The sequence below is a fragment of the Arachis hypogaea genome, chromosome 11 (assembly GCF_003086295.3).
Source record: "Arachis hypogaea cultivar Tifrunner chromosome 11, arahy.Tifrunner.gnm2.J5K5, whole genome shotgun sequence".
Classification (NCBI taxonomy): Eukaryota; Viridiplantae; Streptophyta; class Magnoliopsida; order Fabales; family Fabaceae; genus Arachis; species Arachis hypogaea.
Genome location: NC_092046.1, coordinates 134365862 through 134388773, shown reverse-complemented (window position 1 = coordinate 134388773; position 22912 = coordinate 134365862). Strand labels below are relative to the sequence as shown.

The following is a 22912-nucleotide window of genomic DNA, read 5'->3' as shown; positions in this document are numbered from 1 at the left end:
AAAAAAACCGTTTAGTCACTCTCTAGCACGAACGGCTACGCACCGGAAAACTATATAGTAAAGCATGGAGCAATCAAGTACAAATTGATTAACCTAACTCGTAAATTACAGAATAACCATCAACAATAATCAATATGCATTCAGTCTAAATGAAATTAAAAGAGTAAAGTGGTTCGTTTTCACCAATGAAAAAAAGGTTTTGGGAGTTAATCTCATTTGTACTTTTGCAACAGTTGCCTACAAACCTTATATCTAATATGAACCCTATAAACACACATGAAAACATAAACACTAGCACAAAGCTTGTCCAACTTATCCTAACTTTTGTTGAAGGAGCTTAACAAAGACATGAAGCCACTGGCTTGTTCGGGCACATTCCTGCCAACAACAGCACCAAGGTTTACATCTTGAGATGCGTCCGGACGAACCACCTGCTAGAAAAAAAAAAGACCAAAAGTTATCTTCTTGCATAGTACTATACAAAATAAGGATGCAACGTTGAGATTAATCCAAACATGTACCAGGGATGAATTCTTGTTTTCCCTCCTAGCAGAATTCTTGAAGGACTTCTCCAGGGCAGCGCCGAGCCTCTTACTCTTTGGCCGGCCCTTTGTGGTGACCTTCGACGGGCCTTGGATGTCGACCACACCGACAACGTTCGAACTCTGTGAGCCATTGCTGTTATGGGTCTCTGACACACTCTCGGACCTCTTCTTGGCACTGTGCGCAGCCAACTTGGCCCTTGTTTCTTCTAGAGCAGCATGCAGCAATGCTGTTTCGTCATCATCACTAACGAACTCTTGAGAAATATTATAGAAGTATGCACATAGTTCCCTGAATGCAACATGACTCTCATCCAACCGGCTAACATCATGGATAATCTTGACATACGTATGCTTGCGCTTTATTTTCTTGCTCCATCGAGGGAGAACATAACGGGGGGGGGGAGATACTTGATAAACCCCAATTTTTTTATTTATCTTGTGCTTATTTTAGGGGATTTTATCACATTTTCCTACATTTATTCAACGAAATATCATGGTTTTGTAATTCTCCCTTAAATTGTGTTTAAGCGTAAAAACATGCTTTTTTGGCCCTTAAATTGGTGATTTTAATTCACTTTAATTCCATTCGATGCCTTGATGTGTTTGTTGAGTGATTTTAGGTTCATAAGGCAATTACATATTTCCACCCATGATCATCTTTTCTTGCAAGTTTGTAAAATCTTTCAATAATTCAGTTCAATTGTGGGTTTGCTTTGATTGCTATTGCTTTAGCCCTTGTACATGTATTCTTGGAAATTGATTTGTTTTGACCAAGTAGATGCATTCATGTAGATAGATTGCATGTAGATAGGTTGCATTTAGTTAGTTTGCATTGAATAAATGTTGAGACCCTTTGCTTCTTTCTTGATTTTAGCATGAGGACATGCTTAGTTTAAGTATGGGAAGGTTTGATAAACCCCAATTTTGTGGTTTATCTTGTGCTTATTTTAGGGGATTTTATCACCTTTTCCCACATTTATTCAATGAAATAGCATGGTTTTGTAATTCTCTTAAATTGTGCTTAAGCGTAAAAACATGCTTTTTAGGCCCTTAAATTAGTGATTTTAATTCACTTTAATTCTATTCGATGCCTTGATGTGTTTGTTGAGTGATTTCAGGTTCATAAGGCAAGTATTGGATAGAAGAAATGAAGAGAAAAGCATACAAAGTGGAAAATGCATGAGGAAACAAGGATTTGGAGTAAATCAACCAACGCGCACGCATGGAAGTGAAGTTGCATGGCGACGCGTACGCGTACATGACGCGTATGCGTGGATAGGAAAATTGCCAAGCGATGCGCACGCGTGACCCACGCGTACGCGTCGATGCTCACACGTGACTCACTTAAAGGCAAAATGCTGGGGGCGATTTCTGAGCTGCCCAGGCCCAAATCCAACTTGTTTCTGAGGGTATTTCATGCAGAATTAAAGCTAGAGCAAAGGGGGAGTACTTAGTTAGTCATGATGAGCCTTTTGTTAGTTTTCTAGAGAGAAAAGCTCCCTCTTCTCTCTAGAATTAGGTTAATCTTTCTTAGATATAGGTCCAATTTCATGTTTTCATCTTGTTTCTTTTATGATTTCTTGTTTCCACTACTTTGATTTGCTAATTTCCCTTTTATGCCTCTTTCATGTTAATGAACTCTTGTTGGATTTGGATCTCTTTTAATACAAATTAATGTTTGATGTTTCTTTCATTGATGATTTGAGTTATTATTATTGTTCCCTTGCAATTGGTAGTTGGTAGATTTATATTCTTTGCACTTTTACTATGCTTTCCCTTTATGCCTTCCAAGTATTTGACAAAATGCTTGGAAGGATGTTAGAATAGATTTTGAGCATTCTTGGCTTGGAAAGAGTGATTGGGCAATCTTGAGTCATGAAAACCCAATTTAGATTGGTGATCTAGAGTTGTTAGTTAATATTATTTCCATTGACTCTAATCTCTTACTAATTCTATTAGTAAGTTGATTAGAATTTTTAGATTGAGATTAACTAGTCTTGTTTGACTTTCTCTCATAGAAGATAACTTATACCTTCTTCCAACGTTAGAGATGACGAAATAAGATAAATTCTTGTTAATTATTGTTATTAGTGACTAGGATGGAAAGCCTATGATCTCAATCCTTGCCATAAATGTCTCTCTTTATTACTTGTTTTCTTTAATTACTTGCTTGATTTACTTTTCTTGCCATTTAAATTCTTGCCCGTTTTTCTAGCCCCTTTACCAATCAAACCCCTTGTTCTCTCATAGCCAATAATTGATCACTTCATTGCAATTCCTTGTGAGACGACCCGGAGTCTAAATACTTCGGTTAATTTTCATTGGGGTTTGTACTTGTGACAAAACCAAATTTTAATTTGATTTGAGGATTGACTATTGATTTAGACTATACTAACAACGGAATTATTTTGTGGAATTCTGAACCGGTATAAATCCTTGTATCAAATTAATGGCGCCGTTGCCGGGGAGTTGCAATGGTGCTATGTTATTGGCTATTGTAAATATTGTGAATATGTTTGCCTTTTTCTTCTTTGTTGGTTTTTACTAGTTGTAGGATTTTGCTTTCTTTGTTTCTTATTAGAATTTGTTTTTGTTTTCTCTTATCACCATGAATTTTCATCACTTTGGCTATGAGTGTGGTTCAAACTATGTTGTAGGAAATGAAAGCTTCAATGAGGATGTGCATCAAGGATTTGGAAATCAAAGGTGGGAGGAGCCACAAGCTTATGGACAACCTTCTTGGCAGCAACCTCCTTCCAAATCAAGTTTGACAAGAGTGCTTGGGGATATGACTACTCTCCTCACGGAGATGCGCAAGGACCAAAAGGCATTTTATTCCATCCAAGCCGTTCAAGCGCCACCCCAACATGATTACTCTTCGGACTCTTATGGGTATAATCCAAATCCTAACGCATATCAATCTAATGTGTGTGATGACCCTTATTGTGATTGTCAACCACAACCACCACATACATATGACCCCTTTCCCTCAATATAGCCCTCAACAACCATACTCACAAGCCTCATACCACCACTCACCTCCATATGATCCTAACTCATACCCACCATACCAACCACCATATGAACCATATCTAGAGCCACCACCATTCCAACACCAATACTCCCAAGAGCCACAAATTCTATACACATCACCTCAAGACTTTCACCAATATGAACCACCTTCCAACTATAATACCTTTCCCTCAAATAATAAACCCTCTCTTCCACCACCACCTTCATCGGAAGACCTAATGCGAGAGCAACAAGAACTTCTAGCTAGGTGCACGAATCATGAAGAAGCGTTCAAGGAGCTAGAAGCCAAGATTGCTACCATAGCGGAAGCCGTTAGCAACATGGTCTCATCCTGCCTAAGCCTATGCAATCAAGGCACTCCCATTGTTGAATGTGGAGAAGCACCCCAAGAGCTTAGTGAGGGAGTAAATTTGGAGCTCCAAGGCGAGGAAGAGAAGTTAAAGCAAGAAGTGCAACAAGAGGAGGAGGTAGAGATTATTAAACAAGAGGAAGTAGTGGTTGGGTATTTAGGATATGTTGAGTACATAGAGGAATCTCAAGTGGAGGAACCTTCTCCCATGAAGTGCGAAATTGGTGTTAAGGAGGAGAGTGCACAACCTCCAAAGCACAATGTGATTGGAGAAGTGGAAGAAGTGGTACAAGCGACAAGCCCTCCTATTTATGATGATTCCGCATCAACATATGATCCTTTTGAGCATGATGAGTCCTTCCCCAATACATTTGGAATTGATGATGAGGTAGATTTTACTAAACCTCCTATTTATGATCTGAGTGATGGGGAAGAGATAGAAGAATTTAGTGAAGAAGAATGTGAACTTGAGAAAGCTTGGCAAGAGGTAGAGCTTGAAAAACTTTGCCAAGTGATGGATGCCTCTAGAAGAGGATGGACGGGAGTGGAGCGTACTTTGTCAAGACCGTTAGAAACTACTCCACCTAGGTTGTCATCTAATCCTTCATTTGAGTGGGTAAAACTTCTAACTCTTAACTTTATTATCCCGCTTGAATTTGGCTTGCTTGAAACGGATGGCCAACTTAGGGCACTTTGCGGAATTAAACGTAAGAGGAGGATGTTTAGTGGTTGGCATTGTAAGTCTAGGCTCATTATGGTTGGAAGCTCGAATTTGAGGAGCATGGATTGGTGTAGTGCTCAATTAAATGGGTCTAGGAGGGTCGTTTGGTGCCTTCACGAGAATTTGTCTTCTCCACCACCCGAACGGAATCAAAGTGACCAAATTGAAGACGGGTGTGAAAACAAAGTATGGGATCCCGGATTACAAGGTGTGGATCAACTTTGGGAGCCCGTGGTTTGTGAAGAACTCCATCAAAGCTTGGAGTTATTATCCTTGAATGAAGAAGCACAATGGAAGTCCAAGTATTGGTGGATGTTCAAGGATGGATTCAAGTTCAAGCCACCTTGATGAGGAGCTCCCCATAAGTCCAACTTAAGGACAATAAACAAAAGTGCTAGGTGGGAGACAACCCACCATGGTAAACTCTTTCCTTTTTCTCTTTTGTATATATTGGTAAAACTAGTTTAATTTCATGTTTTGTTGAGTTTGTTGAGTTTATTTGGGAGTCTAGTAGGTTAAATAAGGTTTTATGATGTTTTGGTAGCTGTTTGGAGGTTTGGAATGCTTGGTTTGGTGCAAAAACATGAAATTTTTTTTGAAAAACAGAGCACCATCCACGTGTACGTGCACTCCACGCGTACGCGTGACCCAAGTATTCTTGACCATCCACGCGCATGCGTCATGCACGCATACGCATGGATTGCATATTTCCAACTCTAAGCCATTTTCTTGAGAGTTGCACGAACAGCGCGCGCACACTGCGTGAAACGCGCAGGCCAACTCACGCATACGCGTCGCTCGCGAAATAACCCATCGATGCACACGCGTGCCTTACGCGTATGCGCCGCGCCCATTTCATCACTCCACGCGCACGCGTCAATGACGTGCACGCGTGGGCTGCCCTGCATCAACCATCTTCTTTTCTTCTCTTCTTTCCATTTCTTTCCTTCTTCTCTCTTCTCTTCTTTTCTTTCCACCCTTCAAACATCATCCAATACTACCAAACACCATATAACACCATTCCTTTTAGTTAGTTAGTTAGTTTAATTTTTGTTTTCAATTATAAGTGTTGGATTACCAATCTTGTTTACTGTTTACTGCTGCTTATTACTAATAGGATGTTAGTTTAACATCATTGTTGTTGATTGTCATTGTTGGATTTCTTTGTTAAGGTTGTATTTGGTTATTTGGCTTGGAACTTTTTATGCTTAATGTTTTTTGAATACCAAGTACATGTTACATTGCCTTCGTGCATCTTAACTATTTGACTTGCATGTTTTGGCCACCATGCACTCATCATCTATTGTTAGGCAATTGTACATTATCGATGCATTGTTTATTAGGTGTTGCTTATTCATGATTAAGCCTTATTTACCTCACCTATTTCATGCATTGAGATTTTGGAATTGTGAAATCGGATCGAAAGCTTGCCTAAGTGACATATTTTTGAGCTTTCTAAGATTTGTGGGCCATGCTTGCTATGTGATTGATTTTTGACTTCTATATTCTTTTTCTAAGTTCCATAGCATCCATGTCTTCCACCTCTATGTCACTTAGGTGTTGCAACAACTTCAATATGTGTCATTGATTGTTGTGAAAGTTTTATATACCATTTTGTTCACTAAATTTACTTACACATCAATCAATGTCCATTCATTATCCAGTTTCACAATTGCTTGACTCTTAGCTTGAATGCTTTTACGCTTTTTTATTGCTTGTTTGGTTGTCTTAGCCTACAAGTTTAGAGCATCTCAAGCACATTAGGATGAGTGAAGTGCATGTTCCTTTTTATGTAATTGTGACATCGCTCTCTTTATGCTAGTGTGTGTTCTAGATCGCATGCATCTTAGAACTCACACACCTATCTTTCATCAATGTCACACTAATTCACTCACTTCATTCTAGTGATTTACCTCATTTCAACAATTTATGCTTCCTTGCTTTTTACTTTCTTATCTTACGGTGTCATTTTCTATTTTTCATGACTAATGCACCACAAGCAAAAATGGAAGCGGAAGAAAGAACACGCAGCAACCGGTTGATCCGCCAGCTGAAGGTAGCAATTTGGAGAGTCGCCGTACCCCCTTGCTCATCTTTGAGTGCACCGAGGACGGTGCAAACTTTTAAGTGTGGGGAGGTCGTCCGACCATTCGGCATTTTTTGGTGACAAGCTTCTAATCCCAACACTTTTGTATTTCATTTTTAGGTCTTTTAGGATTTTTAGTGACATTTTCTTAGTTTGCATATATAATATAATAAGCTTAGTCAAAATAATGAAATTTTTCAAGAATTTTATCTATAGGGCACCCCAATTGATTGAAAAAAAAAAATTTAGAACTTGCTTGAATTATACATTGTGGAACATGATTTTTGAGCTAAGAACACAAGCATGTGAGACTTGAGCCTAATTGTGTGGTTACATCATGTAACCACTTATTTTCATCCTTGTGTGCATTATTCTCTTTCCTATGATTGTAATCCTTGATTTGTTTGATTCTTTATGTCCATTATCTTGTGTATACATGCACTTATATGATTGAGGTCATTGTTCAAATAGCTCACTTACCCAAATAGCTCACTTACCCAAATAGCTCACTTACCCAAATAGCCTACCCTTTTATCTTCCATTGTTAGCCAATTTTGAGCCTATGCTTGACCCATTTGTTCTTAATTGTAGCACATTACAAGCCTAAGTGAAAAACAATAAATATTCCTTGTTTGGATCTTTGATTATCTTAGGCTGGTGAGAGTGTTCATTATTTGATTTTGGGAGAGTTGGGAACATTGGGTAGAGATAAAAGTATATTTTTGTATTTTTGTTGAAAATCATGAGAATCGGGTATATACTCATGTATTAATCATGTGTAAACCATATGCATTGATGTTCTTGTATATATTTTAGTTTGAAAGGAAAAAAAATAAAAAAAAAAACAAAAACAAAAAAACAAAAAGAAAAAATATAAGAAAAAGAAAAAGAAAGAAAAAGAAAAGCAATAAAAAAGGGGACAAAATGCCCCAAAGTGAAGTTCAATAATAATCAATGCATATGTGTGGTGATCAAAAGAGAATGCATGAGTGTGTGAATAAGTGAAGAATGGGTAGTTAGGTTTGTTTAGAATTGTATAGGTTGTCATAGGTTAGGTGGGAAGTTTAAGTTAATCAAAGATTCAACTTTCAAGCTCACTTGACCATATGCATCCTACCTTGACCCTAGCCCCATTACAACCCATGGGAAAGTCCTCATGATATTTGTATGCATGCATGAAGTAGTTGTTGATTGTTAGATGAAAAATAAATCTTGGAAAGCATGATTAGGGGAGAATTGAGTGAATCAACCCCATACACTTGAGTGCCTAGAGCGGATACACATCCGGTGAGTGTTCGATCGCTCAATTACATGTTTCCACCCATGATCATCTTTTCTTGCAAGTTTGTAAAATCTTTCAATAATTCAGTTCAATTGTGGGTTTACTTTGATTACTATTGCTTTAGCCCTTGTACATGTATTCTTGGAAATTGATTTGTTTTGACCAAGTAGATGCATTCATGTAGATAGATTGCATGTAGATAGGTTGCATTTAGTTAGTTTGCATTGAATAAATGTTGAGACCCTTTCCTTCTTTCTTGATTTTAGCATGAGGACATGCTTAGCTTAAGTGTGGGGAGGTTTGATAAACCCCAATTTTGTGGTTTATCTTGTGCTTATTTTAGGGGATTTTATCACCTTTTCCCACATTTATTCAATGAAATAGCATGGTTTTGTAATTCTCTTAAATTGTGCTTAAGCGTAAAAACATGCTTTTTAGGCCCTTAAATTGGTGATTTTAATTCACTTTAATTCTATTCGATGCCTTGATGTGTTTGTTGAGTGATTTCAGGTTCATAAGGCAAGTATTGGATAGAAGAAATGAAGAGAAAAGCATACAAAGTGGAAAATGCATGAGAAAACAAGGATTTGGAGTAAATCAACCCACGCGCACGCACAGCAGACGCGCACGCGTGGAAGTGAAGTTGCATGGAGATGCGTACGCGTACATGACGCGTACGCGTGGATAGGAAAATTGCCAAGCGACGCGCACGCGTACGCGTCGATGCTCGCACGTGACTCACTTAAAGGCAAAACGCTGGGGGCAATTTCTAAGCTGCCCAGGCCCAAATCCAACTTGTTTCTGAGGGTATTTCATGCAGAATTGAAGCTAGAGCAAAGGGGGAGCACTTAGTTAGTCATGATGAGCCTTTAGTTAGTTTTCTAGAGAGAGAAGCTCCCTCTTCTCTCTAGAATTAGGTTAGGATTAGGTTAATCTTTCTTAGATCTAGGTCCAAATTTCATATTTTCATCTTGTTTCTTTTATGATTTCTTGTTTCCACTACTTTGATTCTCTTAGTTTTCATGCTAATTTCCCTTTTATGCCTCTTTCATGTTAATGAACTCTTGTTGGATTTGGATCTCTTTTAATGCAAATTGATGTTTAATGTTTCTTTCATTGATGATTTGAGTTGTTATTATTGTTCCCTTGCAATTGGTAGTTGGTAGATTTATATTCTTTGCACTTTTACTATGCTTTCCCTTTATGCCTTCCAAGTGTTTGACAAAATGCTTGGAAGGATGTTAGAGTAGATTTTGAGCATTCTTGGCTTGGAAAGAGTGATTGGGCAATCTTGAGTCATGAAAACCTAATTTAGATTGGTGATCTAGAGTTGTTAGTTAATATTATTTCCATTGACTCTAATCTCTTGCTAATTCTATTAGTAAGTTGATTAGGATTTTTGGATTGAGATTAACTAGTCTTGTTTGACTTTCTCTCATGGAAGATAACTTATACCTTCTTCCAACGTTAGAGATGACGAAATAAGATAAATTTTTGTTAATTATTGTTATTAGTGACTAGGATGGAAAGCCTATGATCTCAATCCTTGTCATGAATGTTTCTCTTTATTACTTGTTTTCTTTAATTACTTGCTTGATTTACTTTTCTTGCCATTTAAATTCTTGCCCGTTTATTTTCTAGCCCCTTTACCAATCAAACCCCTTGTTCTCTCATAGCTAATAATTGACCACTTCATTGCAATTCCTTGTGAGATGACCCGGAGTCTAAATACTTCGGTTAATTTTCGTTGGGGTTTGTACTTGTGACAAGACCAAATTTTAATTTGATTTGAGGATTGACTATTGGTTTGGACTAGTACTTTGTACACTTTATACAAGTGGAAAACTTCAAGACAGTGACAGCATAACACACCTGAACTCTCAAAAAGATTGTAATCACAACGAACTTCTTGTGTGGAACAGTCAAAGTGTACATCGTACGGAACGCAGAGAATAGTATTGTTGACTAATATCTTCTCTTCCACCTTCATGCACACCGATGGGCCATCTTCAGCAACTACAGAGACCCTGCAATTAGCCTTCTTTACGAAATCAGTTTGAACATCCCTAAACATGCTGGTAGTGTAGTCTTGCTGAAACTGTTTCTCTATAGGTGAGCTCGTTGCACAAGGGATAACACCCCTCAAGTCTACAGCATCATCCTCCAATTCCCTCTGCTCCTTGACTCTAAGCACATTGTCATATTCGTGAACAAATTGAACCAAGCTAGTCTTACTGTGTAAGAATCCACCGTAGAATGCGTGCATGCTCTCAGTTCTTTGCGTACTCCTCATGGTAGTCCAAAATTCACCCTTGAAGTATATGGGGACCCACATGCGTCGGTCATCATACAGATCTACAGAAAATAAAGAATCCCAATTTAAGCATAGAACCCTACACCAAACTTATTACTACAAATGAGAAATGACCATCCACAATTACTGATATACTGAACATCCTTATGTATACTATAATGAACATCCATTCAATTATCATCCACAATTACTGATATAATAAAAAACCAGATGCAAGATAATTGTCAATTAAAGCGTGTGAAGTAATCGTACAGTAACAAACCTGACAGCCATGTGTTGTTATGTAAGTTGTACTCATCTATAAAATCAGACCAGTTATCTTCAAATGACTCCTCAGTCCGAGAGTTCCACACAATGTCATTGAGGTCATCATACAAATCTCTGTACCGGTGGTAACCCCCAAGCTTCTGTGGTAACTTCTTTGTAATATGCCAAATGCACCACCGGTGGCGTGTGTCGGGTAATGTATTTTTTATCGCATGAAAAATGGATTGACATTGATTGGTTATGATACGCTGTGGAGCAGTTCCCATGCACTTCACCCATTGGCTGAAAACCCACTCATAACTTGGGATTTTCTCATTCCCCAGCAAAGCACAACCGAGAAGGGTCGACTTACCATGGTGGTTGACCCCAATGAACGACACAAATGGTAATCCATGCCTACTAGAAAAACCAACCGGACATGAGTAATGACAAACACGATCGCATAGAGTTTTACCGAATAAAGGACAAAACACCAACTTAACTACTACATACTTGTTTGTACTGTAGGTGTTATCAACTGACACGACGTCTCCGTAGTATTCATACGACGCCCTACACCTTGCATCCATCCATACTGCACTCCTAAATTTACGCTCCTCGTCCAACTTCACCGCGTAAAAGAAGTTCGGATTGATGTCCTTCATTCTCATGAAGTAGCTCATCATCTCCCTAACATCCGTATTCATGTTGCTAGTTCGAAGTCTTACTGTTATATAGTTTCTTAAATCCTTTTCTAAGAATCCAAGGTTAGATGGGACTCCTGCCTCATTTGCCAAAGCTAGGAATGTCTTATTTGGTCGAATCCTAGCCTCATCATTATCCTCGATCACACACTTCGAATGCATGGTCAGCTGCCTATACTCATGGTAGTGAACAGCCTTTCTCGCTGAACAAGGGTGGGAGTGCCTCAACTCAACCTTGAACAAAACCCAGTCTTGCATGTCTTTGTCAAACTTGACATATATCCTTGCCTTGCACCCAGCAGCTGAAATCGTATTCTTCCGTATTGGTGATTTGACACGAGACCCACAGAACCCGTCGCGATTACAGTGGATAGCTTGGTTAACGAGTATCTTTGTGATCTTGTCATATGTTGTCGTCCTTATCTTAGTTGCAAATCCTACTTTCTTTGCGTAGGAAACATAAAAGTCATTAGCCATCTGTAACTGCGCAAACCGCATTCCAACTCTTGGTATCTCGTCTTCTTGAAGGCAACCATGATCTGGTAACTACATTTTAGATTAATTAAAAAAAATAATTACCATTATTGATTAAATGAAACATGCGAATTATGACTTCACGAAATTAAACTAGAGTTTAAAACCTCGTCACCAAGCTCCATTTCTTCACTTCCAACCTCAATAACATCCGACAGTTGCATGGCCTATAATTCCGAAATAAACACAGTAAAGGAAAGGAAAAAATTCTTATTAAATATCATGTAAATAAAACCTCAAACACAAGCACAAAAAATACAACAACAGCTAGAAATCATGCTAATCATCCTACCCATTTTAGCTTAACACAACTGCATGCTAATCATTTTACCCATTTTAGCTAAAATAATATGCAGGAAGCATGTAGGTATACCAAATAATATGCAGAAAGCATATGAGCATATAAATAAAAAATATGCAGGGAGCATATAAGGATACCATGCCATTATAAAACACTCATATAAGCATTCCATGATTAACATGCAGCAAATACAATAAGCATACACTTTAATTCAGACAACGATTTCAGCCACTGCATCAACCTATGGTTGCTTTTTAATTCATTGAATGACCATCATGTAGGGAGAATATACGCACACCATACATTATAATGCATTCATATAAGCATACCAACCAATTAATTCATGCCATCTCATCATTCATATAAGCACATAAGGCCATCTACATGACAAATAATAATATGATAGGATGGTTAGCATATAAAGGTGACATATAACATGAAGGCATCATACATTCATCTACAAATACACGCATCAAATATACTTCCTGCATATATTCATATAAGCATGAAATGCAACCAATTAATTTATGCTATCTCATCATTCATATAAGCACATAAGGCCATCTACATGACAAATAAGAATATAATAGGATGGTTAGCATATAAAGATTCCATATAACATGAAGGCAGCATACATTCATCAACAAATACACGCATAAGATATACTTCCTGCATATATTCATATAAGCATGAAATGATTAATTAATTTAAGCAAATCCTCCATGCATATAATCATACCATTCAATATAAAACAATCACAAATTTAGTTGAATCTCAACTCATCGATCACATTTGGATATTGCATTAAACATAAAAACCAACACCTCATTTACATTGTGACTAAAAATATAAATTAATCGAAAAATAACCATCCATGGCAGAATTTGTTGATCGTAATTGCTCACCTTGTTCGACTTCTGACCGTGGATGACGACATCGCCGAATAAGTTTTCATATTGGTTTGATAAATTCTCTGCAACCTCAGACGAAACACAAACTAGCGGTTCAACCATATCGCACTCCATTAATGAATTTTGGCTCGGTGGTGTGCATGAAAAAAGACCCTCGCTTGAAACACGTTCGTCTTGTGATGTCGCCATTCCGAAGAAAGGCAAACCGGCTACGCACTGTACGGACAAAGGGGCGGTGCTGGGCGGTGGACTGTGCGATCCGAAAGGGCGGTGGAAACAGAACAACGGGACGCAGTGCTTGCCAGTGAACTCTGTTGAGTGGTGAAAACAGACGCAGACGGCAGTTCGTTGTTAATCGAGATTCTCGGATTAATCGAGAGAATGGAGGTCACGCCGTCTTGAGAGAGGGAGTTCGTTGTTTTGATTCTATAACTGACGGTAATCCTAATTTGTTTCAAATTTCAAATTAGAAAGAATTCAAAACTAAATAATTACCCATAATTTAATTTTAATTTCAATTAAACCCCATTGTATGCATTGTACAATAAGGCTATTGTCTCCTCATACTTTTTCTAGTTGTATTTGTTCTTTCGTCATTTTTGTAGATAATATTGTTAATGCTTGCTGACGTGGATCGTTAAGTGATAACATAACCTACTCCAATAATAAGTCAGTAACTCATTAATGTTATCAGATAAATTTGCTAAGCTAACGCAAATTAGTCCCATATGCTAAAACTCTAATCTCAATCTCAACCACGAATAACTCTTTCTTTCCAAAGCACCAAGAAGTCAAGAACAATCAGACAATAATTGCATTGGAATTCTTCGACAAGATCAAAGATCAAAGGCAAGACTGCGCCAAACTGAACTATTTTTGTCATTTTGCTGGACGACTAAAAAAAGAAAAGAAATGCCACCAAGGCCAATAGCACATTTGAGAAGATGGTGATTAGAGTTGGTTGAAATAACTATAACATGACTATCTAAGAGGCTTTCTTAGTAACATTGGTTCGTGCATTGTAGATCAATGAGGCTGTCAAGTTCTTAAAGGTTAAGAAAGACGATGACTACTTTCCAAGTTTGAAATTCTTTACTAATACTTTTGATATTATCATCAAGCAAAACATTATCGTTATGTAGGATGTCATGTTTGAGAGTGGCTCGGTAGTGCCTAGCTTAGTAATGCACAATGCTATCATTGGCTTAGTTAGTAATAACAATGAGATTGGTCATACTTTTTTCTTTGGATCAAATGGCGTTTCAGGGTATTTTCCTTGACTCCCTCACTTAAAACATTGTTGTTGAGTGCTCGGTGAGAAATAAGAAGGTTTGTAAGACTGAGAGGTTATTCAATGTGATGGTGAACAACAAGTGCTGGTAACAAAGCAAATTTATCTTTTTTCTAATTATAATATCATCTAACTAGAAAAAAAAAGTTATTTATGGTTGAGATTGAGATTAGGACTCTAGGATTTGGAAATTGATTTGAGTTAATTTAATCAACTTATTTGGTTAGTATCAATAAGTTATTAGTGAGGTGTGCCACATTATCACTTAATGGCCCACATCAATAAACATTAATCACATTAGCTATAAAGATGATAGAAAGACTAACACGACTAACTCTATTATCTTTAGGGGACTATGTTGAGTTTGAGAAAAACAACAATAATAATTTGATGATGACTAACATTATAGTTTTGGGTTGAAAGTTCAAAAATTGTTTGTGATGTGTGTGTTTTGTGCAGAAAACCAAAAACAGGTCCAATTACAAAAACCAATACTCACTTTTCTCTCTAGTCTGTTACCATTGTGCCTAAACTCCAACCAAACACTCACTTCTCTCTTCTGATTGTTACCCATGTGAATAACCTTATATCAAAGTTGAAAAATTTTTAAAAGTAAGCAAAGAAAGAGAAGCTTAGTTTAGGGTTCCATCAAAATGAAAAAGGTAATCAACAAATCCAAACAACAGAGAGAAAAGAGGAAGAAAAGTCAGATGCTAGTGCCAAAAATAAAAATTAAATCAAAGGTCGAATCAGACGAAAAATTAGAATGGCATTTTCATCTTTGTCCTACCATTATAGCTTGTTGAAGCTGCCTTTCTCTTGCATGCACCATTCAAGTAAGATGAAAAAATAGAGATTGTGCATCTCTACTGTAAATCGAAGGTAAAAAACAAAACTTGGGTCCAAATAATGGATCAATGGTTCAGATTGTTGAAGTAAAAAAAAGGAAGGAAGAGAAACAACTAGGTAAAGATTCAAGCCACTTTAATCATTGCTGCTATCCCATTTCTTCTCTGTGTTTCTGCTCTGAATTTTAGGAAAGAAGAACAAAGTCAAAGGTGTTCAACTAAGTTCAAATTTTGGAAGCTTTACTCTTATTTAAAAGTGTAAACAGCTAGAAATTGAAGTAAGGAGAGTAAGCATATTGTTTGGGGTCTTCATAGTTTTCGAGCTTAACCTTCTTCTCCTTCATGGTTTTCTATTGAATTTTCTATTCTTCAGTTTTTATCTTTGTTTTTTATCAATGGACAAAAGGCATTAAGTGAGGAATCAGTAAAAGCCATTGAGAGAAAAGGTAAAGAGAGTATTCATGGAGAAAAGTTATAAAATTGTTTCAATCTCTTTTGTATGTATTTCTTTTGTATTCATGATTTTGAGAGGATTTCCTTGCTAAGTTGGGTAAGTACTTAGTGGTTGAAAGTCTAGAAAGTGAACCTAACCAAATCAAGCTTAGGTAGAAGTTCGGTTTATTTTGGATAGGATTGGATAAAATCTTAGGGAATCGGTGATTGTAATCTTTGTGAAAGATATTGGAAATTCTACCACTGTTGTACTGGAGACTGGATGTAGGTCATATTGCACATGGTGGTTGAACCAAGATATATGGCTGTGTCATTTTTTCTATTATCTATTCTGTTTCTGTTTTACATTCGATATGAGATAAAATGAAATTGTCTCTTGTTTAATTTATCTCATTGAAGTTACAGTAATTCAAAGTATCCAAAAGTAATAAATTTGCTCTATTCCTAGTCAATTGTGAAGAGACAAAATAAAATTGTCTTCTATATTATCAACAGCAGTTCAATTTTAAATCCAATTTAAAATTAAAATATACAAATTTAAAAAAACCATAAATTTAACCACTTTTTTAGATCATTAATAATCTTCAGACTATTTTGATTAATTTATTTTTTCAAAATAAAATAGAAATTAAAGTATCATTTAAAGACGAATTTAACAATTAATTTTTTTTTTACTATCATCTCATATACAAATGCATAAAATGAGGGGAGATGGGCCAAACAAAAAAACAAAAATTTGCATTATGCCATTATATATGAAAAAATATTAAAAAAGGTTTTAACAAAGAAACATGAAATTCAGTTGACATGTGGTGGAGTAAATATAAAATTATAAATTTATTCTTTTTAAAAATTTATATTATTATAATTTATATAAGAGTAATGTTAAGAAATTAATACTATAATAATTGATTTTAATTAATATTTTATCATGTTAACAAATAAGTGCAGTATAAAATCTACTAAAGACGAACTTTTCTTAAAGTTTGTATTTTAGATATTTTTTAATTGAAATTTCGAATGTTATTATTCTTAAGAGTTTTTTTTCTCTCGTACTAGTATTGATTGTAATATTGATTGTGCAATACTAGCTTTCAAAACTTTCTCTTTATTAATATTACTGATTATTGATTTAAATTCTGTTTTAAGAAATAATTAAAGGACGATGTAGCCAATATAAGAGAAGGTATTTTGTGGACTGTTTGAAATTATAGAAATAGTAAAATTTTTTAGAATAAAACTGTCTTATGAAAAAATGAGCAGAAAAATTAAAAATAATAGTAAACTAATGGTATGAGGCAAAAAAAAAGTGAGAAGTGATGTACATAGGAGTGAGATGCAATTTGAAAAAGACAGAAAATGAATATAGTGAAATTGTAGTTTGTATAAATCGAATACAAATATATTTTATATTAGAGAAAATACTGTTATATGGACGATTTGGTGAATGATGAGCCAATGAAAAATGTATTATTGGTTGAATTGTAAATATTCTTGCAATTTATTCTTGAAGAGGTAGGAGTAAAAGAAGAAGATGTAAAAATGATGGTTGATAATAAATATACTGTAAAACATGTATTCTAAAACATGAAAATATGAATACTAATTGGGAGTTGAGATTTTAAAGAAACAAGACAAACAACATAAAACATGTATTCTAGAACATAAATATAGAATTTAAAGGAGAAAGTTAATAAAGTCTAGAAGAAAGTGGGAATTAAAGACAATAATTAAAGACTATAGATAGATAAAGTGAAAAAAAAATGACTATATTGACTTCTTATGGAATATAAATGATAGAAGAACACAATAAAAAAAATTCAATTCAACTTATTACATTATATTTGAGGAATAATTTAATTCTATGTGTATTATGCACTTGTTTATTAGTTTTATATTTATGGTTTAATTAAAAAGATCGAATTTTTCATTATTGATCTAAAAAGAGGAGAAAGTATATGTATGAGGCATCAATAATACCACAAAACCTATTTTAATTTTTGTCCAGTTTACAAATTATAAGCATAACAGAGTTACTTAATTTTTTTGAGAAATGTTATTTATAAACTAAAATCAGTCACTAAAATCAACCACTAATGTATTTGTGTATAAATACATGTGTGGTTTAATTTATTTTTAATATATATTTATATTTTAATATATATTTTATACTGATAGCTAATTTTGGCGACTAATTTTAATGTACACGTAACATAACTCAATCTTTTTATAAAGTTATGTGCTATTAAGTATTAACTAATGGACTTCATAAAGTACTATTATCATTTAATAAGATTAACAAACATAAAACAATATTCTACTAATCTACTCTATTAGGCCAATGACACTACAGAAATCAAATATATTATAAGGATAAAAAATAATAAAGTAATTCAAAACAAGAACACATAAAAAACATCATATATTATAAAATTATATATTAACAAATTAATTAACATCACTTGTAAGAAAAATCATAAAAATCGAATAATTTCTCAATTACAAAAGAAGCACATGAGATTTATTATTATGGAGGAGTAAATAAGGTTCCAATGCTATAATTCTTCAAAAACAGAGAGAATAATAGACAAAAAATTCAAAAATTCATGGATAAAATACAAAAAGAAAAGATATAAAAATATACAAAATAATTTATTGATAAAAGTTTATACCTGATGTGTATAATAGAGATATATGTGCATTGTAGTTTCTATAGGTTAGAGCGAGGAAATATATAAGGACTTGATTAATGAAAAAGAGTTAATTTTAATACATTAACCGTGTAAAGTATTTTATATAATTGTATAATTACATTTATATTTTTGGATAATCATTCATATAGTTGATATGAAAGGTAATTATTTTTTACTGATATGATATTATATAATTAGATACATATGTAGAAATATTTTACACTATAATAAATCAAAATTAAATTTAACAAAAAATAGTCAAATAGTAAAAATTTGTTAATAATTAATAAGGACCGTTTTAGATATTTATTATTACATGAGATTATATTAAAATTTTTAATTTCAACCAGAATAAGCTAACTCTGAAAAAATTCACCACTTCTCAATGCAAAAATTTTTACTAAACCAATTCTCTTTTTTTTTTTGGGTGAACAGAGGAGCCATTGCCAAGGACCCAAAACTAAATAGCAGCTACACTTCTAGGATGCGGCATCCCAGATTCATCAACAAATAACAAGAAATGAATTCCTGCTAGGAGAGTATTCCAGTAGTGAGTATTACAATTTTGCTGAAGGCTGTAATTAGCTAATCAATTGGCATATACATTAGTCTCCCTATAGATATGAAGTTATGAACCATATGGACCATCCAATTTCTCCCCATGAGCTCTTTAATTCTGCAATAGAGCATCGATCCAGCGTCAATGGAGTCTTTGTTTTGAGTAACACTACTGATGAACGCTTGTGAGTTAAGCTCCACCTTCATCACCCTTCTAAAACCCAGGATCCACGCCATTTCCAGTCCTAAACAAATCCCCATAATTCTGCCATATAAGCAGAACACGCCCCTAAATTTTTAGTGAAACCCATCACCCATTCACCATCATTATTTCGAATTAAGCCACCACACCCAACTTTATCAAGATTGTTCTTGGCTGCTCCGTCCATATTGACTTTGACCCAACCTTCCGGAGGGGGTGCCATTTAATATTGGTTACGTACTGGGTATTGAGATCACACTCCAAACTCTGTTTAGAGATAGCTTTCCCCACTTCAGAAGCAAATTATTGGATGATGATATGACCTACAGACGGTCTTTTGTAGGAATGCTAAAAAATTTTCTGGTTCTTCCAATTCCAAAATCTCCAGCATAAAATAAAGAAGATGTTTATCCAGTTTTCATGATTAGAGAAGCCCCAATTGGTACTGAGACCCTTTTCAACTCATTCTACCAAGTCCAACTGGAAGAAGGTTGTAATGCTATTTTGTCTGATGAATTTTTTTCAAACAGGTTTAACAATTCCACAATCTCTCAAAACATGAAGGGTGCCTTCAATATTAATCCCACAATGGTAGCACATAGGTGAAATACCATACCATTGATTTCTTCTCTTATTTGTCATGATTCTGTTAGGGTAGCTTGCCACAGGAACAACTTCATCCTTTGTGGTCCCTTCCAAGCTCCAATGCATTTCAAACTTCCTTGTCTTGGGAAGAGACACCAATACTGTGTTGATAAGCAGATTTTACAGAGAATCTTCCATCCTTGGAGTGATTCTAGGCTAACTTATAAGGGGGATCGGTGACTTTTGGGACAGGATGCGCACATATGCTTTGAATGCAATTAGCCGACAGGAGCTGTTGTAGGTCCTCAATTTTCCAATCCCCTTCATTATTCACATAGTCACAAACTTTCGCATCCTCACCTTCACAATTGACATTGAAAAATTTATAATTCAGAAGTTGGCTTCCTATATTGAGTCAGTCGTCCTTCTAGAACTTGGTTGAGGTGCCATCACCCACCCTGTGTATCAAGCTTTCTTGTATGACAGGTCATAAATGTGACAAGCTTTTCCAAAGGTCACTGTCCCCCACCATAGCTCTCACACTAGGAAGTGAGTTTGAAATACCATATTTACTATGGAAGGCCTTAACCCACAGACCGTTGGAGTTGTTGATCAGCTTCCAACCAATTTTCAAGAGAAAGGTAGTGTTCATACCTTCTAAGCTCTTAAATCTCAGACCTCTAGCCTCCTTGGGCATACATAAAGCTTTCTAATTGATCAGCTGGGCCTTCTTATGTTGCTAGTTTGATCCCCACACAAAGGTTCTTTGAGCCTTTTAAATTTCATGACACACCATCTTAAGTATGCGAGCATGCTGCATTTGGTAATATGCCATCAGAGTGATGGCAGTCTGAGCCAAAACCACTCTTCCCGCCATTGAAAGGCACTTCTGTTTCCAGCCTTGTAATTTGGTCTTTACTTTGTCAAGTATATGAGCATAAGCTCACTTCTTGTTCCGTCCTTCAAGGATGTAGACCCCCAAATATCTACCAATTTCAATTGTCTCCGTAAATTATAAATAGGAAGCAATGTCTCTTTGAGTCGAATTGGAAACTCTCTTGGAGAAGTAGATTTAGGTTTTTTGGCTACTTACAATTTGACCAGAGGTATTACAGAATCTTTGGAGGCAACCCATGATCTTTCTCATTTGTGATTCTGATGCTTCTGCAAACAACATGAGGTCGTCAGCAAACATAAAATGGGATATCGTTGGGACTCTACTGCCAAAAAATAAGGGTTTATAGTCTCCCATTTCTACCAAATCCTCAATGAGATGCAAGAGTCTATACATGCAAATAACAAAAATATACAAAGAGAGTGGGTCTCCTTGACGAATACTGCAAGAAGAGATGAATTTATTGGTTGTCTCTCCATTCCAAAGAACCTGGAAGCTAGCCGACTTAACACACATCATAATAATCTCTATCAGTTTTGGGGGGAGGGAAAAGTCCTTAAGATATTGCTCTATGAAATCCTAGCTCATATGGTCGTACACTTTTTCGAGATCGATTTTAATGCCCACGAAACCACTTCTTGATTTGATTCTTCTCATTGGATGAATAATCTCATTAGTCACTATGATGTTCTCCTGAATACGAAGACCTGGAATAAAACTGGTCTGGGCAGGAGAGATACAACCATGAGTATGGGTTTAATTCTGTTAGCAATAATTTTACTGATCACATTATAAGTGACATTGCACAGTGCAATTGGCCGAAACTGGGATATGAATTCTGGATGTTCCACTTTTGGCATCAAAGCCAGGAGGGTATTATTCATAGCTCTGATCTCATTGGGATTGGCCCAACAATTTGCAACAAACCCCTTTAGCTTACCACCCACTATAGACTAGTTCTCCTTATAAAATCCCGCAGGAAACCCCATCATCCCCTGGGGCTTTAAGGGACCCCATGGGAAAAATAGCCATTTCAATTTCTTCATTAGACACAAAATTTCTTAACTTTTGAATACTTGCTTCATCCAGCATGGGATACCAATTAGACATAGCAATGTGACAGTCACGGTTTGTTTTATTCTCTCTGAAAAAGTTTCTGTAATAGTTACAGATGTGGTCTCTTATAAGAATCTGGTCTTGTATCCAAGCACCATTTTCGTCTCAGAGCTTGAGAATTCTGTTACTTCACCTTCTGATGAGAGTTCTGGTGTGAAAGTATTTTGTATTTCGATCACCTTCCACAATCCAGTTTTCCCTGGACTTCTGAAGCCAAAGTATTTACTCTCTGTCCAGGATTAGTTCCAATTCTTTATTCAGCTCTGCTTCTAGTTTGTCCAGAAAATCACATCTTTCGTACCTGGGAGAATTTTGGACACCTTTTAATCTACTTAATAAAGTTTTCTTCTACTTGAAAATGTTGCCAAAAACTAATTGGTTCCATTACTTAATTTTTATTCTGAAGTCCTAAATAGTAGTTGGAAGGCTATTGTCCATTTTCCAATTTTGCTTCAGAAAATTCTGGAAGTCACAGTGTTGCATCCACATGTATTCAAATCGAAAAGGTTTGGCTATTGGACATCCACTTCTTCTCTCACACCTTATCAACAGGGAATGGTGGTCTGAGTGGACTCTGGGGAGAGTTTCTACAACTGCATCCTAAAATCATAGTCTCCACTCTGCATTGCATAAAGCCCTGTCAAGCCTCTTAAATATACGACAACCGTCACTCCATAGCGGACCCTTCTAGATAAATCTGGTGCCTTTGAACCCTATGTCTATGTGATTGCAATCATCCATCCAATCCCTAAACCTTCTGATTTGGATCATGTCAGGGGGAGCTCCCCTTTTCTTTTTAAAGACATCTCCAATCTCATTGAAATCTCCACAGAGGAGCCAAGTTTACTGCATTGATGCCGCTAAGTCTTTCAAGAACCATCTCCCTTCTCTTTGCTTGTTTTCATGTGGACTGGCATACACAATCGTGAGCTCCCAATGGCCAGAGATGTTAGCGACTTTAACATGGGGCGATTGTTCATGCCTTTGGATCTTATTAACCTGCAGGCTAGTTTCGTTCCAGAGCAGCCAAATTTCCCCACAAAACCTTGCGCATCCACAATAATATGATTATTGAAACCAGTTCTTTTGATAGACTCCAAAGCTGTAGCACCACTACAACATGTCTCTTGTATAGCCACTAAACTAGGCTTATATTGTAACACATACTCTTTTAAGGTCTTGGAGAAGTTGGGGCATGCAGCCCCTCTAGTGTTCCAGCAGAAAATATTTATAACCCAAGAAACG

General features: G+C 36.0%; 1 protein-coding gene across 1 annotated transcript; it reads right to left on the bottom strand.

The window, feature by feature from the left end:
* Positions 1-317: 317 nt before the first annotated feature.
* On the bottom strand, positions 318-13215 carry LOC112721860 (protein FAR1-RELATED SEQUENCE 6-like). The gene is made up of 7 exons (XM_025772886.1): positions 13021-13215; positions 12782-12784; positions 11922-11981; positions 10593-11826; positions 9889-10371; positions 522-952; positions 318-431 (listed from the first exon to the last, which is right to left on the bottom strand). Exons 1-7 carry the CDS (start codon positions 13213-13215, stop codon positions 318-320), a joined length of 2520 nt encoding a protein of 839 aa, XP_025628671.1.
* Between the last annotated feature and the right edge of the window lie 9697 nt (positions 13216-22912).

What these genes read in the sequence shown, in the direction of transcription:
- LOC112721860 (XM_025772886.1), bottom strand. Translation starts at nt 13,215, where the DNA reads ATGGCGACATCACAAGACGAACGTGTTTCAAGCGAGGGTCTTTTTTCA. An exon ending in TAACAACACATGGCTGTCAG is followed by an intron (nt 10,372 to 10,592) that starts GTTTGTTACTGT and finishes TATTTTCTGTAG; the next exon opens with ATCTGTATGATGACCGACGC. An exon ending in AAAACAAGAATTCATCCCTG is followed by an intron (nt 432 to 521) that starts GTACATGTTTGG and finishes TTTTTCTAGCAG; the next exon opens with GTGGTTCGTCCGGACGCATC.